At 48.6% G+C, this 16955-nt stretch overlaps 7 protein-coding genes across 7 annotated transcripts; 4 read left to right on the forward strand and 3 right to left on the reverse strand.

Annotated features, from left to right (window-relative positions):
• Positions 1–90: 90 nt before the first annotated feature.
• Positions 91–1698, forward strand: N7446_011517 (uncharacterized protein; the record flags this gene model as incomplete). The annotated part of the gene is given in 4 exon segments (XM_058520259.1): positions 91–613; positions 667–1094; positions 1109–1265; positions 1325–1698. 4 exon segments carry the CDS (start codon positions 91–93, stop codon positions 1540–1542), a joined length of 1326 nt encoding a protein of 441 aa, XP_058367783.1. The 3' UTR covers positions 1543–1698.
• A 342-nt stretch (positions 1699–2040) lies between these two features.
• N7446_011518 (peptide alpha-N-acetyltransferase complex A subunit ARD1) lies at positions 2041–2923 on the forward strand (the record flags this gene model as incomplete). The annotated part of the gene is made up of 2 exons (XM_058520260.1): positions 2041–2413; positions 2547–2923. The coding sequence occupies 2 exons, from the start codon at positions 2041–2043 to the stop codon at positions 2921–2923; spliced, it is 750 nt and encodes a 249-aa protein (XP_058367784.1).
• A 438-nt stretch (positions 2924–3361) lies between these two features.
• On the reverse strand, positions 3362–5434 carry N7446_011519 (uncharacterized protein; the record flags this gene model as incomplete). Its single annotated transcript, XM_058520261.1, has 1 exon — positions 3362–5434. One exon carries the CDS (start codon positions 5432–5434, stop codon positions 3362–3364), a length of 2073 nt encoding a protein of 690 aa, XP_058367785.1.
• A 1789-nt stretch (positions 5435–7223) lies between these two features.
• N7446_011520 (uncharacterized protein) lies at positions 7224–8153 on the forward strand (the record flags this gene model as incomplete). The annotated part of the gene is made up of 1 exon (XM_058520262.1): positions 7224–8153. The coding sequence occupies one exon, from the start codon at positions 7224–7226 to the stop codon at positions 8151–8153; it is 930 nt and encodes a 309-aa protein (XP_058367786.1).
• A 756-nt stretch (positions 8154–8909) lies between these two features.
• N7446_011521 (MFS transporter) lies at positions 8910–10601 on the reverse strand (the record flags this gene model as incomplete). Its single annotated transcript, XM_058520263.1, has 3 exons — positions 8910–9524; positions 9579–10154; positions 10224–10601. 3 exons carry the CDS (start codon positions 10599–10601, stop codon positions 8910–8912), a joined length of 1569 nt encoding a protein of 522 aa, XP_058367787.1.
• Positions 10602–12848: 2247 nt separating this feature from the next.
• On the reverse strand, positions 12849–13940 carry N7446_011522 (bZIP transcription factor; the record flags this gene model as incomplete). Its single annotated transcript, XM_058520264.1, has 1 exon — positions 12849–13940. The coding sequence occupies one exon, from the start codon at positions 13938–13940 to the stop codon at positions 12849–12851; it is 1092 nt and encodes a 363-aa protein (XP_058367788.1).
• Positions 13941–15313: 1373 nt separating this feature from the next.
• On the forward strand, positions 15314–16899 carry N7446_011523 (arylsulfotransferase family protein; the record flags this gene model as incomplete). The annotated part of the gene is made up of 2 exons (XM_058520265.1): positions 15314–16165; positions 16222–16899. The coding sequence occupies 2 exons, from the start codon at positions 15314–15316 to the stop codon at positions 16897–16899; spliced, it is 1530 nt and encodes a 509-aa protein (XP_058367789.1).
• Between the last annotated feature and the right edge of the window lie 56 nt (positions 16900–16955).

Here is a 16955-nt window from a genome sequence, read left to right on the forward strand (position 1 = left end):
AGACCCAGTTTGCTTAGCTAATCGCTGGAGTTTGACCCTAAATGCGACTCTCGGATCTTCTCTCTCCCCAAGGCTTTGTACAGTTTCAAGATGCGGTGGTCGCTACTCATCGCGTGCCTGGCGGGCTTAACCGTGGCCCAGGACAGTTCCTCAACCACAGACATTAATACCATCACCGATGTATCCACGGTTGAGACAGTCACCACCCCTGTTTCTATGCCCTCTGGTACCTACGTGGATGTGAGCACAACAATTACACTGGGTGATTCGACAGTTATCACCACCACCCGCTCCAATGCTACCATGACTAGCGGAAACCAGACCGTGCTCTCGACGACTACCGACTCCATCACTCTGTTGACTGGCGGGGGAGGTACAACTACTCTCGGCAACAACAGCATGAATGCTACAGCTACCACGGCCACAAACACGGCTACCAAGAGCCCCGTGGTCAACACCCGGCCTTGCAACGGCTACCCGGAGTTCTGCACCAAGAAGTACTCGAACATCACCATGGTGACTGCCCACAACAGCCCGTTCGTGCGCCAGAACAACGTCGCTGCCAACCAGGCGTTGGATGTGACGTCGCAATTGAATGATGGTATTCGCATGTGTAAGTGACCGTGATACTCCGAGTACAAAACATGGTATACTGACATGCCGCAGTGCAATTCCAAACCCACTACGAGAACGGCACCATTTACCTCTGCCACACTACCTGCCAATTGCTTAATTCGGGCACCCTTGAGGCCTACCTCACCGAGGTCAACAGCTGGATGCGCAAGAACCCCTACGATGTGGTGACCTTCATGATCGGTAACTATGACTACGTCTCCCCTGAGAACTTCACCACTCCGATCTACAATGCCGGTCTGGAGGACCTCATCTACACTCCCACCAAGGTGCCCATGGCTCTGAATGACTGGCCCACTCTCTCGGACATGATCCTTAGGGGCAAGCGCGCCGTCTTCTTCATGGACTACCAGGCCAACCAGACCGCACTTCCCTGGTTGATGGATGAGTTCTCCCAGATGTGGGAGACGCCTTTCTCGCCCACGGACAAGAACTTCCCTGCACAGCGCAGCGCCCTCCCGGTCTGTCCGAGCAGGACGCTAAGAACCGTTTGTATATGGCCAACCACAACCTCAACTTGCAGTTGAACCTTGGTTCGCTGAGTATGTTGATTCCCAACACTGCCGAGCTCAATGTCACCAACGGTGTCTCTGGCGAAGGCAGTCTTGGCTGGATGGCGGAGAACTGTACCAGTAAGTTATTTACCTTTTTCACACCTTTATGCCCTTGACAACGCTAACCCGAAACAGAGAAATGGGACCGCCCCCCAACTTCCTCTTGGTAGACTACTACAACTACGGTACACCCAACGGCACAGTCTTCGAAGTCGCTGCCGATATGAACAACGTCACCTGGGACGGTAAATGCTGCGGCAAGGCATCTGTTGCGCCCCGCGGAGTCTCCGTCGCCAGTGTGTCGTCGTTGCTTCTGGTGGCAGTCGGGGTGCAGATGATCATGTCTGTGTTCTAATTTCCACGATGCCTATGATTATTTTCATTTTTTCTTTTTGGCATGACCGCATTGGTCTTCGGCGCTAGGCTTTTCTTTTCTGGACCATACATATTATATTATATTGTACTGGATATGACCTTGACAAAAGATTTATACATATTTCAAATTTGAGAATAGACGATTCTATCAACATGGGGTATGAGCGTAGATGTCTTAGTAAAAAGCAATTGATCATAGTAATTGATTAGAAGACTCTACTGCTATAAAAAGAAATTACCATACAGCCTTCAATTAAGGAATAAAATCAATACGTCCATGATCAATCCCTACAACTGAACCTCAACCTCGGGAGACATCTACATCACATGACCTCCCCCACCGCAAACCAACCCTCACAGCAAACTAACCTTACCACTGAACTCCAATCAACCCTCACGCCCCCCGAAAAAGGGACCCAAACCAGAAACCCGAACAACAAACCCCCACAATCGCACTCCCACGCACACAGCCGCCAAAATGGTCGACATAGTCCCACTCTCAAGCTACCCCTCCTACATCGACCTCCTCCCCTCAATCCAAACCTGCAACATAACAAACCTCCCCGAAAACTACTTCCTAAAGTACTACCTCTACCACGCCCTGACATGGCCCCAGCTAAGCTTCGTCGCCGTGGTCCGCCCCCGCTCGGGCTACAAGTCATCTACTGCTCCCGGCGGCGCCGGGGCCGCTGGTGATGTGTCCGGCGAGTACCCTAAGGTTGTGGGTTACGTGCTTGCCAAGATGGAGGAGGAGCCTGCGGATGGGAAGCAGCATGGGCATATTACTTCTCTTAGTGTTATGCGCACGCATCGCCGGTTGGGGATTGCCGAGAGGTTGATGAGGATGAGTCGTGAGTTTTTCTTTTCTTTTTCTTTTTCCTTTCTTGTATTCCTTGCTTCCATGTGTGATAGACAGGCAATTGGCCGTTTTATACATGTCAACGATCTGAACAGAACTAACAACCCCCTTCTTCCTCGTAACAGAAAGAGCAATGGCCGAATCCCACCGCGCCCACTTCGTCTCTCTACACGTACGAGTCTCCAATGTCGCCGCTTTGCGACTGTACCGTGACACGCTTGGCTTTGAAGTTGAAAAGGTTGAGAGCGGATACTACGCTGATGGTGAGGATGCGTATGCGATGCATCTGAATCTGCAGAACATGTGGCTTGACTGGAAGGCGATTGAGAAGCGGGACCGGGAGAATAATAAGGAGAATGGGGTTGAGGGGGATGATGAGAATGTTGATGAGGGGGAGGAGGTTGGGGAGCTTGGGAAGAAGGATGCTGAGAAGATGATTCGTGTGAAGGTTGGGAGGGGGCTTGGGGTTGGGGATTTGGTTGAGAAGAATGAGAGTCAGTGATTTGTGGTGGTTGAGATCACTTGAATTGAGCGGAGTGGATGATAGATGGGGTTTGTGATTGGTGTGGATTGTTGTATGTATAGAGTTTGCATAAAAGTTTCATGATTGTCTTGCGTTTTCCGTCCGAGGATGTACAGTAGATATTGACACTTGAGTTGCGAGGGGATCACTTGGGAATGTTCTGTCATAGGGTGGGTCACTTGTACTGATGGTAGCAGTCATTGGAGCATGGGGCTATTGATACAGTGCTGGAAGAAATATAAACATGGTATCATAACGTCGTCGGCCATATATGGCCACTATTTCAGATGATAGCTTTACACTCGAATGTTGAAACTCACAATACCGTCCTGCTGTCCAAGTAACCTATAAACTCCCAGCTTAAAGCACCACCAATATAAACAATTCAATAAAAGCACCGGAGTTACTTTGGAGCAATTACTTGCTCTCCCCCTCAGCATCCTCATTCTGTTGCTTCTTTTTCGCCTTGCGTGACCTGAGCATATCCTTGATCCGGGTCGAGGTATCAGTGGGCTTCTGTTTCTTCGAAGTACCAGCTGGCGCAAAGTCCTGCGTACTCGCCCTTGAGATAGACGGCGGGTTCGACCCTGACTCAATGCTGGCAATTGACGCATTTGAAGCTGTAATTCGATTTTGCTGAGCTGGCGTAGTTGCTGGGCGGGGGACCACAGGCGTACCATCCAATCGCAAAGTCCCGAGCTGCTGCTCTAGTGGCTGGTCATATTTTGCCGTGTCGCCCTCACTAGCTCTTGCTTGCCGAACCTGTCGGCGACGGACTCGACGCCGTTCACGCTGTTCTTCTCTAGCCCGGCGAAGCACGTCTTTGAATACTTTTTTAGTGGCGCGCATTTCATCCTTCATGGCGCGTCTGTCCACAGAATTCCGCTCTTGCTGTTCAGGGGAATCCCAGCGGCCCCAGTCGTTATTTGACTGTTGGTTTTGTTTTCTCCAATCTTTCCGACCTGATATTTTATCTTCTCGGCGGGATGCTTGCAGAGCTGTGAGCTGCCGGCGAAGCTCGACGGCGGCATCGTACAGCGTTCGGTCGTGCCGATCATCCAGAAGCTCTAATTGGGTGCGAACCGTTGCCAAGTCCGAAACACTCAGATTTGACGATGTGGAAATGGAATCAATCGAGCTGAAGGATGACTCGGACGAGACAGAACTAACAGACACTCGCCTGGAGCGCTCAGTCGGTGGTTTGGGTTTGTCAATAACCTGATCGGTTAAAACGGGATGACTGGTTGTATTGATGCTTGTCACAGGGCTCGGAGTTGTGTTTTGAACCGGGTTCATTGGGACATTGACAGCATGCTGGGGTGAATTATCCCAGGCAGGTCGGCCGTAATGTCCACTGGGAGCGGTCATAGGTGCCTTCCGTCCATGAAGTCTTGCTTGTTCTTCCAGCCACCGGCCATGTGCAAGTGCCTGCTCCTCAACCTGACGCCCATAATGCTGTGCCTGCGCGGTGATTTGATCTCCGTATTGTTGAGCTTGTTCGCTGAATCGCTCTCCATACTTCTGAGCCTGTGATGCGAGTTGTGATATCCAGCCAAATGAGCCGCCCTTGGAGATGCCATTGTTGGGATACTGCTGCTGTTGCTGCGCGTAATTCCAATTGTTCCATTGCCATGGCGCGACACCCTGTGGCGGTGGATGATGTGGAACGGGATAATATTGAGGTGGTTGGTGATTGGGAGACATGGGGGAGGGATATGTGGGAGCACCATATGGTGTTCCATATGGGGATGTATGTATAGGAGGAGTGTGATAAGGGGCAGGCGGCATCTGCCAATGGGTCGGGGAAGGGGTTTGTTGGCCAGAGACAGGCGACGGAGCGTTCGGATTCCGCGACGGCTGACCTTCTATAGACCCTGTTGCAGCTGGGTAACATCGAGGGCATAGACCGGAGGCAGGCGCATTATCTGGGTCGCCTACATAGACGGGAACAATCTGGGTAGAGCGATATCCAAAAAAGCACTCGTTCCATTCAGCAACCACAGCAGCAATCCGAGCTTTCCGCTGTTCGTCAGTCTCTTGTGGACGGTCCTTGCGATCGCGTCTAATTTCCGCTCGCAACTGGCGTGGAAGATGCTGCGACGAAGCGGCAAGTCCTAATTGAGGTGGGAACAGATACCGGAGAAAAGTATCCCAGTCCTGCTGAGTGACCTCATCAAACCGTGTAGCCCAACAGCGCGGCCTTCGCGGGAAATCTTTGGCCTGACTTCGTGGGTAAATAGTGATATGATGCTGCAGAATATCCCGGGTCTCATCCAGGACCCACGGAGGCCGTTCCTCAAAGTACGCAGCGGCGGATGTGAAATGTGTCGGCATTATCGTCGGCCGTGGGGGAGTCCGCGAGCTGCTGGCATCCTGCGATTCCGATACCCCTCCACGAGGAGGAATCGGTGCTGGGTTGCCATTCCGGGTTGGTGCAATCAATGGATCGACGGCGGAGTACGGGGGTGGGGGAGCCTCCTCCTGATCCATTGTGGGAGGGACTGGAGGCGATGAAGGGCAAGAATGCAGTGGCCTAGAGAAGTCTGCAAGTACTGTCAAACCTGAATGCGCATGCTGTGATAAGATAACGATGGTTCGAGGGCGAAAGGCAGCAGGATTACTGTGGGGAGAGATGTCAGCGTAGGCTTGGCATGTCGTCGTTGGGGTATATGCCTGACCTGTGCAAGATGAGTCTATTGTCAATCACAACACAACCCCTGAGTGTCTGACAACTGGTGATGGGGGAAGAAGTGGAGGAGGAAAGAAATGGGAGGTTGAGCGGAGACGATAAGAGATAAGCCCTATGGACCCTGGCCGTGGACTACATCTACATCCCTTCACATCAGTCTAAAATAGGCAAAAAAAGAGGTGAAAGCAGAGAGGCCAGAGTAGGGTGAAAACACTGCATGAAATGGTATACTGACTTCGAAGCTTTTGTGTAGACTATTCAATACTTCACTAGTGGCACTGTATCCACACTTATGACCTGTTGTATATTTTTGTCGCTCTTCGTCTTTCCCATTGATGTAATTTCAATCATTATAGGTCGCCTCGATGTTTGAAGGCTGTGAAAATATATTTCTTTGGCCGTGACAATCAACTTTGTATAATCAACGGTCTACTAAATTTCCTGTCAGCCACAGCCTCAACGTTCATTCGAGTTCTGTCGATCCAGTCTCCCAGGATTTGCTCTCAGGAAGTTTATTTATTACCATGCTATATTGCATTTCATGTGAATCTTTCTCGCGATGACCAATGGGCAGATTTACTTGGCATCTAAAGTACATTGCCTTTAACAAATCTCACCGTAGTAAGTGATATTTAGTAGGCTACAGCAATCAGCTACTTTGTTAATTTTCTTCTCACTAAGCACAAAAATTTTATTTCTAACCACTATTCAATGGATGTTGACTGCATATATTGTCACTTGAGATTTTGGGTAAACCTTGAGCCTTTGGTAGAACCTTAAGAGGTTTTGGGTTAACCTTGAGTTTTTGTAGAATCAGTCAAGAGGTAGAAAGAGATGCAGGCCTAGGACATAGTGAGTCGGCACCATCGAGTACATGTAATGGATGGAGGACTCGGGGAGTGATAAATCATAAGGAGGAGAACGAGAAGGATGATGCTTCTATCTGGAGAAGCAGCAGACCAAATAGTCCTATGGATTAGGGCTAACACACAAAAGAGGCATGATCTCATGAGACAAACTTGTCAGGTTCTAACAGAAGTTTTGAGAAAGTGGTCTAGAGATATGACTGCCTGGGGAGGTATCCAGCCCGCAAGATGGTTGATAGAATGACAATAGATTATTGTAGTGTACTCGTATAGAGATTTACTGTTTGGACTCGATAGCACCGGTCGCATCCATTTTGCGGGGATAGCGCCCCCGGGAAAGTCCTGGTCAGCTTTGCCAGGCTCCGGGTGACGGTGCCCGAGCTCGCCCCGAAGCTGTTTTGCTCGCTTTCTTCTTCTTCCCTTTCCTCTTCCTTCCTCTTCTTTCCTTACCTCTTCTTTCTTCTTTCATCACATTTTCTACACCCATTCGTCGAAAGCTTGTCTCCTTCGCAGATAGACAAGGACTAGCATCCTTCGTCTAGTGTGACGGGATACACATCCACAACCGGCTACCACAGAGTCCTTTGACTAACTGGTCAAGGCTTCAAATAGGTAAGAGAACAATACCTGAATACTATGTTGGATAACACTTATGCTAATGGGGCTATTTGCAGACCTCAAACGGATTCTCCGACCAACATTTCACAGCCACCAATATTTCAACATGGCTATGTCCAACGAACACACCCGGGACTGGTCTGTTCTCTTCGAGACAGAGGTCCTTGGATATTCCAACTTTGACCAGGCTTGTGGCCTTCCAGCGGTCAGTTCGTTGCCCAATCTCTACAGATTTGATGCTCGCCTCCACTTTCCAATTGAATACGACGGCTTCCAGGAATGGTATGGGCTGGTGCATCAAATCCTCAAGCACCACAATCTGCATAATTTAATTGACAGCAGCGTTCTTCGTCCCTTCCGTGACGATGAAGATGCCCCGAAATGGCAGGCCTTGTCTTTGGGTGTCACCAGGTGGCTTGCCTGGAACATGGGTCCAGAGGAGGTTGCAGAAATTGTCGATGGAAGGATCGATGAACAGAATACCCGCTTGGCTCTTGAATTGACGCTGGCCGATGATTTCATGGACGGTATCAAGAAGTTGATGTTCGATGAAGAAAGCCCTGACTTGGAGACGTGCACCAATCTCCTCTTCAGAATCATGAACACAGAGCGATCTGACGTGGAGACTCTTCCACAGTTCGTTCACCTGGTTTGGAGATTGTATTGCAAGGCTCATCGTTACAGCCTGAACGTTCATCCCTTCATCCTGCTGTCGATCCTTCTCAATGGAATGAAGTCTGAAGTGCCTGAATTCGTTGCAAATCAGCTTGAGATCATGGACCGGATGATCAACCCTACCTATGGGGTGACCGACAAGCATTTCCAAGATGCTCTTACTGCCTATCGCGCATACAGGCAGGCCCAGGACACATCTGGTGATGATTCGGATAATTCATCGGATAATTCCTCGGATCAGGAAATGGACGTATCCAGCGAGGAAGATGTCGACCCCGACAACGAGGACGATGTTGACGCAGACAATGAGGAAGTCACCCACCCCGAGACATCAATTGCTGAGGTGGTGGAGATTGACTAAGGAAGTAACGGCATGAGCCGAGAAGGACGGAGGACATCCTGACATGGGGCCCTTCGAGTACCAGGGTCGGATATTCTCTCCGCTGAGCAGAACTGTCACTATCAGGGCCCATGATTCCCATAGGCAAGTTAAGAAGAAGAAAGGAGCGCTATCTCGTGTCAGCGCTACTCCGGAAATGATGGACAGATCCTTCGTCAGGTGCCAATTGTTGTCATGATCTCCAACGGCCAATAATGAATTGGGAAGAACGGGGGACATGGCCACAGGCAATGCTTGCTTTACCGTCAATGCTTGCTTTACCGTCAAGGCAACTAATGTGAGTTGGATCGTCTCCTTTCTATGGTCTTCTTTCCAGGATCCTTCTTGCTAACAAAATTGAAAGGAAACGACGGCTCGCTATCCGAAATGGTCGTTCGTATGGTATGTATGGACTATGAAGTCCATGTCCCTCCGAAGATACTTCATCATCTTTCATCACTCTTTACTACACCTTCTTCTTCTCGTCTAATACATGGAAAACAACCCGTTGGATCATTTAATCCATGAGTTCTTGCTCCTGATCAAGACAAGAGAATTGGAAGATATCTGAATATTGGAACCAACATAACACAAGAAACAATGAAAAAAATGTTCCATTTTATTATGTACAGTGAAGGTCTATACATTGCTCGTAGAGGCTCAAAAGCGTGCTCCACCATCTCTATGACTAGATAATTTTCCCCGGTGTGATTCCCCCTTAATCCGCTTTTAAACAGATCAAGTCTTCTTCCCATCAAGATTGACCGGCCACCTCTCTCGGATATTCTTCCCATACTTGGTAAAGATGATAGGCACAGGAACAAACGCCAAAGCGACAAATCCAAGTAAAGAATTTCCCCATCCCAGCCCAAGAGCATCAAACATCGCAGGACCAGCGAGCGGCAACAGAGCCCCAAGAAGCGATCTTGTTGCAGTGAGTGTAGCATTAGCTGACGCCGCATAGGCCGGATAACAATCAATAACATATGTCTGGATCGGCATATAAACACCCATCATGCCGAACCCGAATGGAAACATGCCAATAATAGGCACGATCCAAAAGACCTGTTTATCAGCAGTCCAGCCATACCAGAAGAAGCTGATTGGCAAGACGCAGGCGAAGAATGTCATCATTGGCAGACGCATCTCTGGCTCGAATTTGCCGCCGTTTCGTGCAGTGAGTTTTATCATAACCTTGTCATTTGTCAGGGCAATAACCATTAAGCCAGACATGAATCCAATTCCGATACCGAGGTATGCGAGTCCAGAGAGTCCGACAGAGAAGCCGTATTGACTGGTGAAGACTTCGGAGATGGTTGTGAAGAATAGGTACAGAAGACCATAAATGAGAGACTGAGGAGATCGTCAGCGTGTCATTACCGATACCTCCGATATTTCCAAACTCACCATGTATGTTGACAAAAGGAACACAATGGGCGACTTGCAAAACAACAGAACAGGTCTCTTGAAGCTCCGCACCAGGACCTCCGTCACAGGAGCAGGTTCCTCATCCAGGTCATAGGCGCTGCGCAAGTCCGTACGCCCAAGCTCCTTTGCGAGTTTGTCTTTTTTCCACCGAATCAAAACGGAAGGATATGTCTCCTTATTCAAGACTTCCACACCGAAGGCCAGGACACCTCCGGCGATGAGCAATAGCCAGAAGACCCACCGCCAGCCAACCTCCTCACCAAGGAATCCACCTGCAATTGGGCCAACCACAGGGCCAATCAGAGGTCCCATGGCCCAGATTGAGGTTGCCATTCCGCGCTTCTCACGTGGGAATAGATCTGCAATCACTCCAGCTCCGAGGGTGAGGCAGCCCGAACCGCCGATTCCAGCGAAGAGGCGACAGACGATTAGGGTTTCGATGTTCTGGGCGAGGGCACAGCCAATTTGCCAGACGACGAAGAACCAGTTTGCGCCGCTGAGGACGATGCGGCGGCCGTAGACTTCACTCAGGGGAGCTAAGAGGAGGGGGCCAAACTGTAGAACGGGTAAATTTGTTAGATATTTCTGGTAGCTGATGACCGGGATTGCTAGATTTGGACTCACTGTATACCCGAGAAGGTAGATGCTGACACTGAACGAAAGAATTGTCTCATCGGTCTCTTTGAATTCCGCGGCCATGTATGTGATGGCCGGTGAGAACATGCTCGAGGCCAGGGGCGAGATCAGAGTCATAGCACTGATAAGTGCGAGCAAGGCCCACTTCTTGCCTGTGGAAAAGTTCTGCGGGTTGTTGGGGTCATCTTGTCCGTCCCATCCTACTATACCGCGGCTCAAGTCGGTCTCGGGGTATTGCTCTGTGGCAGGGGATGTTGTCTCGGTATTGCTTGGTTGCTTTTCGATATCAGGGGTTTGGTGTGTGACACTGTCTTCGTCGTTTGCAGTCGAGTAGATTGAGTCTGACTCTTTTTGTGGCGTTTCCATGATGGAATAGTAAGGTATTAGAGAATATATATGTGTATAGACGTCTTGGCGTGTTTGAAATGATATAAGAAAGGGAATGGATGAACACGCCAAGGAAGAGGAAGATTAAATAGTTTAAAAAAAGAAGAAGACGGGAAAAGGAAAAGCGATCAGTTATAAAAGTTAGGGAGATTAAGTCTGATCAGCCCGGAGGGAACATCCGATTATTTAAATTATGCCCGAATAGCGCTGCAGGGCTCGCCTCAAGAGATCTATCCATAAGCGACCGCGCGGACTATGGATTGATCCTTGTGTTCATAAGATTGGTTCATAATATGTAATATCTGGATGTGGGTCTCTCTTTACAAGACTCTTTCAGCCTGCATTCAGTCACACAGGGGTGGTCGCATTCATGGAGTCGCAATCAAGTATGGCCGGTACTATTGTTTTCGTTTGGCTGGCAACGTGGTTTCTGCCGTACAAACATCAATACTTTGTAATAGAAAAAGTCGAGGAACTTGTGCAAGCTTACAAATCTGACCCCCTCGGGACAAAAGAGATGGACTTCGATCCTGTATCCGGGAGTTGTTCAATGTCCCCAGGCAATGAATCAGTGGTCCATTTATATCTATTATGCACCAATCAAAGGGGCCATATATCTGCGCTGAATCAGTGGTGGCCCGAGTTCCATGGGTGGGGCTTGTTCATACCGGAACCTTATGTTTATTTTAATACCTGGCATAACTTGGACGTCTTCATGAAGTATCGATCATTGGCGGTTTTCGACGAGGCAAGACAGACCGAATAATCTATAATAGGTTATATCCTTCTGGATAACGTAAATTACATCCACGGTATTTGCTACTTTCCAGAATAATGACAAAATTTAGGATTCTCTATCTAGCTTGCTCTATTATTTACAGAATTTATTTCATGTCTTGCTTGGAGCCCAAGCCTGCAGTCCGTAACATGCTTGTAAAATCTCCATCCTTTGTTTCCACAATTGCGACTGTTCTGAATCCGAACGTAGAGTATAGCCGAACACCATCGGCCAAGGACAGAACAATAATGTCAAGTGCATACCCGTCCACACTATCGCAGAGCATCTTCAAAAGCGTACAGCCAATACCTGGGTCATTAATGATCTGAATTCACAGCCATGAACGTGATCCCTAGGGAAGACAGGTCAATAAAGCCTGAAAAGTTTGGATTACTGGCTTAGTACATATTCCATTGCCTTGTCAGTTTTGGAAAACTCTCTGTCTCTCTGTTCTGAGCCTTTTTGAGATGCCAAGCCATGAGTACATATCCAAAGAAGGGGATTCCGCCTGTTATGATGTTTCTCGGGCCTAATTACCAGGCAATTTGGAATAGACTTCTCGCCGTTCATCACTCCATTTGGAAAAGAACGTGAGCTAATGGTCCAACGTATAAGTCCGACAGGTAGTCCATTTGCTCCACACGCCTTATATATAATGTTGTTCTCTCGATCTTTTATTTCGTCTTCGCTATGATCCCACTGCTGCCCTGTCGGGTATAGGAACATCAAGCGACGGAGTGAGTCGTCACTAGCGCATTCAAATCCTCAATTCCGGCAGGCGATAAGAAAATTGTGAGCTTTTGCTGATTTGAAAGAAAGAGAAATTGGTCCTCGTTAGTGCGTCAACGAACAAAGGAAGAGAGCAAGGAGCGTGCGATTCTCCAAGAGGAAGCCACATGAATCTGACTCAGCTGACACTGTATTGGGAAACCGTTGGTCTATTACTGCGGCTAATACGGCCCAATGGTGAGATAAATAACCTATTAGCAGCATACTTTCAAGCGTTATAGTGCCACCTCGGCTTTTTCTCGGGCTACTGATTCTCTCGTTTTGTTTCTGCTGCCGTTCCATTTCTATTCATGGGGCTGAAACTTTGTTGGTAGCTATTGGTTGAGGCTGAGAGCGGTCACTAGGTTGTCAACGAAGCTAGCCTCCAAGTGACGTGAGGTGAGTTTTTTCATGAATTTCCAAACGTACTCCGGATTTGAATGTTGGAGGCGGCTTAGGCGGAGCAGAACACTCTCATTCAAAAAAACTTGATCTCTTCACCCCCTCCTCTCCATTTGTCTGACATGTTCTGTGACATGTTTGCTGACATCGGCATTCCTTGCGCCTGGGGATTTGACTTAGAATCGCGTTCCTATGGTGGAGCTTGACAGCAAGGAGTTCTTTGGGTTACTGTCCAGAAAAAATCTACCTGAGGGCAATCTCAAATTAAATTCCTATTCTTACACAAGCTCGAATACTATAGAATTAATATCAATTCCAACAAAAAGATCCGGATATCTCGCAATAAACTCCGGAGTAAGACCCCAACCACTCGCACGCATGAAAGTATCATAAAACCTCGGCTTAATGATCAATTCATTTTCATTATTCCGCTCAAGGATATCCTCACCCCACGGCCAACGGATTTTAATACAACACGCAAACATGCCAAACAGATCGTCACGATCTTTGACATACAAATGCCACCTATGCATCAAGTTCAATCGAAGCTTTGGCCACGGCATAAAATCCAATACGGCAGGATGTGCGATTTGCATCTGCTCCTGTGTCGGTCTCAGGAACGCAGGCAGTCGTTCAAAAGTTGCTGGACTGGGTGATATAATCCATCGTGTCATGTGGTAGGAAAGCCAACCAATCGCTAATCGCTCTGGATCTCGGATTGGGCGTCTCTGAAGGGCCGTATGAATCATGTCGGCTAGTGGGTTGGCTTTGGTGCCATAGAGGATGTCCAGGGCGGACGACGGGATATCCGGACAAGGCGTTATCTTTTCTGGGTAGCCAAGCCAGGGACACGAAATAATTGTCCGTACGTTGGTGAAGTCATCGCTATGCAGTGGGATCTGATTCCATGGAGGCAGTTTATTTGCTGGAAGGGATTCCGTGGGTGACTCTGTGCGCGGGGATGTTGTTGGTGTAGCCGACAAAGGATTGGTTGGTCCATTTGATCCTCTTGATGGAGCAAGCTCATTGCTATCCCGCTGAATTTGCGGGCACTGAAGCTCTTGGCTTCTCATCTCCTTGTAGAGGTACACCCCATTCTGGTTAGAGCGATCTGCGCTTGGCAAAGCCTCCCAATCTCTGTCCCATGAGGCGATAAATGATTTCAAGCTTCTTTGGCGGTTAATAAGGGCCTCGTTTTGTTCGCGAAGTCCGCTGATCACCTGAAGAAGCCGTTGCACGCCTTGGTCATTGTGGTATTGCTGACAATGGATCACTTGTTCTTTGAGTTCCGCTGTGTGCCGCAACTTTTTGTCGCGAAGAGTCTGTTGCGACCGGCGATCTCGAAGGCGCTTCTTTTCCACTGATGACATTGGTAGTCAAGGGTTGAGAAAAGGAAGATTTCATGAGGTGCGGTCTTGATGTCGCGTCGTGATTGGCACAAATTCTCGGCATAAATTAATGATCTGCATAACTGCATAAATAATCCACTTCTCCCGTTGACGGCATCCTATTGATGCACTCTTTGTCTCCAATTTCTGGCTGATATTAATTATATCTCAGTAAATAGCCTTGAGAGCTTAGTATAGGGGATCCGCTGACAGAGCCGCAAGTCTTCATCAAGTCTGCTTGTCTTTTGCATAGGACAAACAGGCAACTGTCTCCATATTCCTTCAATAGTAGTCTTGCTAGACATGGGGTGATAAGGATTTTACCAAGATGACCTTCTCTAATTTTATTCTGATCGCTATTTGACTGTGCTAAAAGCCAGATAGAATACCATCTCGTAAACGTTCCGAGGTGGCCCACCAAGGCCGATCCCCCGCCCTTTCACTGCAGGCTCACAGACAGCGATGCACCACTGACCCGACTCTGAACTGCCGAAGAGACTGCCGACAGCCCTAGGCGCTTGAGATGGCAAATTTTAACCACGCTTTTTTCTCCAAAGCCTATAAGAGCCTATCGGCTGTACCCCTGATGGGTCCTTTGTTCCCTAGTGGCGCCTTGATGGGCAAACTTTCAGCCACAGGTCTTCGAACCACGAGTTTCCTTCACCCAAAGGGGAAACGCAGGCAACAGATCGTGAGGAGGTTGATCAACGGAACAACTTCCGCATAGATTCACTCTGTAAAGACTGAGCCCTTCATGCAGCCGTCGGATACCTCCGCCGATACGCCAACTTGCATCGGCAATTTCTGGAAAATCCGGGGCATCGCACCCACAATTCTTCTCCACAGTGACCCCGACGAGATTATCAACGTTTCTCAGCTCAAGATCTGTTACCAGAAGTTTTAAAGTTCGTGTCGTCGTCTGGGTGCAGCGGAATTTGGCGACATACGAAGATACCCAGGGGATTAATTCCGTTCTATGAACTCACTCTTCCCCGTTTGAAGGCAGCTTGTCTGCTAATATCAGGCTCGCGTTTTACCATGCCCAATGGGATAGCAAGTTCTTCATTTATATATTAGGCCTCTCACTAATACGGGACTACATCCGGATTCCTTTCGCATTCAAAGGATGTGGACTCGGATATGCCGTTAGATTGAGGTGCAGGTATTTATTACCGAGGTAGTTGACCTTCAATTCTCTTGCCGATGGCGGGGATTCGAGGTTCCACAACAGGTCTTTGCGCAAACCTCGCGAAGGAGTCATATAAATTGACAGATTGCCACGTTCAAACGATCTGAGCTACCCAGCGGTACAGCGACAAAACTACGAAGGGAAAGTGCTTGATTCCTGCGTTACGATGGGCTCTTCTTTCATAAGTCGGCTTCCTCAGGCACTCGTCCTCATTGCAAGTTTGATCAATGTGATTACTGCACAGACTTCCAATGAAGCATTATGGCCACTGCAAACATACAAAAGCTCATCAATTCAAACTCCATATATGAACGTCACGAAGATGGGCCAAACAGAGCCAGGACACCTGTTCTTCACGCCGCACGATATATTGCGAGAAACTGGCCACCCAACCATTTACGCAGACGACGGCCAACTAGTATGGCAAGGTGCCAGCGGAAACTATTCTGGACTCCAGCCCCAAATGCTAAACGGTGAACCAGTAATCGCCTATTGGAGCGGATATGCCGGTGAAGGATTTGGATTTGGTCACATCAGTATCTTGAACGGTTCATACGACGAGATCCACCGCGTCACACTGTCCTGCCAGGAGCAGAACTTTGTCACAGTGTACAACCCAATGACTTTCAACTCGTGTATTGATATTCATGAAAGTCAGATTACCGAGAATGGCACAATTCTCGTCACTGCTGTGAATGTTACTCGGGCTGATTTGAGCTCCATTGGTGGAGAAAAGGATGGCTGGATTCAGGATGGTCTTATTTATGAGATTGATATTGCGACCAATGAGATTGTTTTCCGATGGAGTGCACATAATCATATTGGCCAGGTCCCTTTAGCTGATGTTCGTGCTCCACTTGAGGGCTCAGGGGGTTCCGGTGTTAATTCGACTTATCCTTACGGATACCCTCATTTGAACGCTATCTACAAATATGGCGATGATTATTTGGTGTCATCGCGGTATATGTGTAGTGTGTTCTTCATCGCACAGAACGGAACGGTTATCTGGCATTTACATGTAAGTCGGAATTATTTAATGTATCGGATTCACAAAATTTCTAACCCAGAACGCAGGGCCGAACCGGCGGTGACTTTAATCTAGGTCTGGGCACAAGTTTCTGTTACCAGCATGATGTGCGGATTCAGTCGCAAAGTCCCGAGCGTGTAACATTGACCATGCACAACAACGACAACACCGAATTCACAGGCCACACATCACTGACCACGGGCCTTGTACTGAACGTTGAGCTACAAGGCTCAAAAGAGGTTACACTCGTTGGTCGAACGTGGGATGCTGCTGAACCGGTATACGCCGAGTCCCAGGGCAGCTACCAGAGCCTTGGAAACGGACACGTCTTACAGGATCATGGTGCGACGCCTAAAATCGAGGAGTATGATGAGAATGGGACTATTGTCATGCGGGCTCGATTTGGATATGACAATACCATGCAGACTTATCGCACGTACCGCTACCCCTGGGTCGGACGTCCATCTACGAAGCCTGATGTTGTTGCGTGTCTGACGAAAGGTGGAAAGACAGCTGTTTATGTGAGCTGGAATGGAGCCACCGATGTGGGTTCTTGGAAGGTCACTTCTGGATCCAAGATCAACCACACGGCTTTGCGGAATGGCTTCGAGACTACTATCTTAGTGGCTGGGCTATCAGATGGTGATTCCGTAGCTGCGGAGGCTGTGGGTGGTGTGGGTGATGGGACAAGGTCTCAGTCGGTCACTGTTGGCCAGGGCTGCTAATCGTGTTGGATGGATGGGAATCAACTCAAGTAATGTGGAGTAAAGCTTCAGCAAGC

Source organism: Penicillium canescens (assembly GCF_028828765.1).
Source record: "Penicillium canescens strain IBT 15451 chromosome Unknown utg000008l_segment0_segment0, whole genome shotgun sequence".
NCBI classification, from domain to species: domain Eukaryota; kingdom Fungi; phylum Ascomycota; class Eurotiomycetes; order Eurotiales; family Aspergillaceae; genus Penicillium; species Penicillium canescens.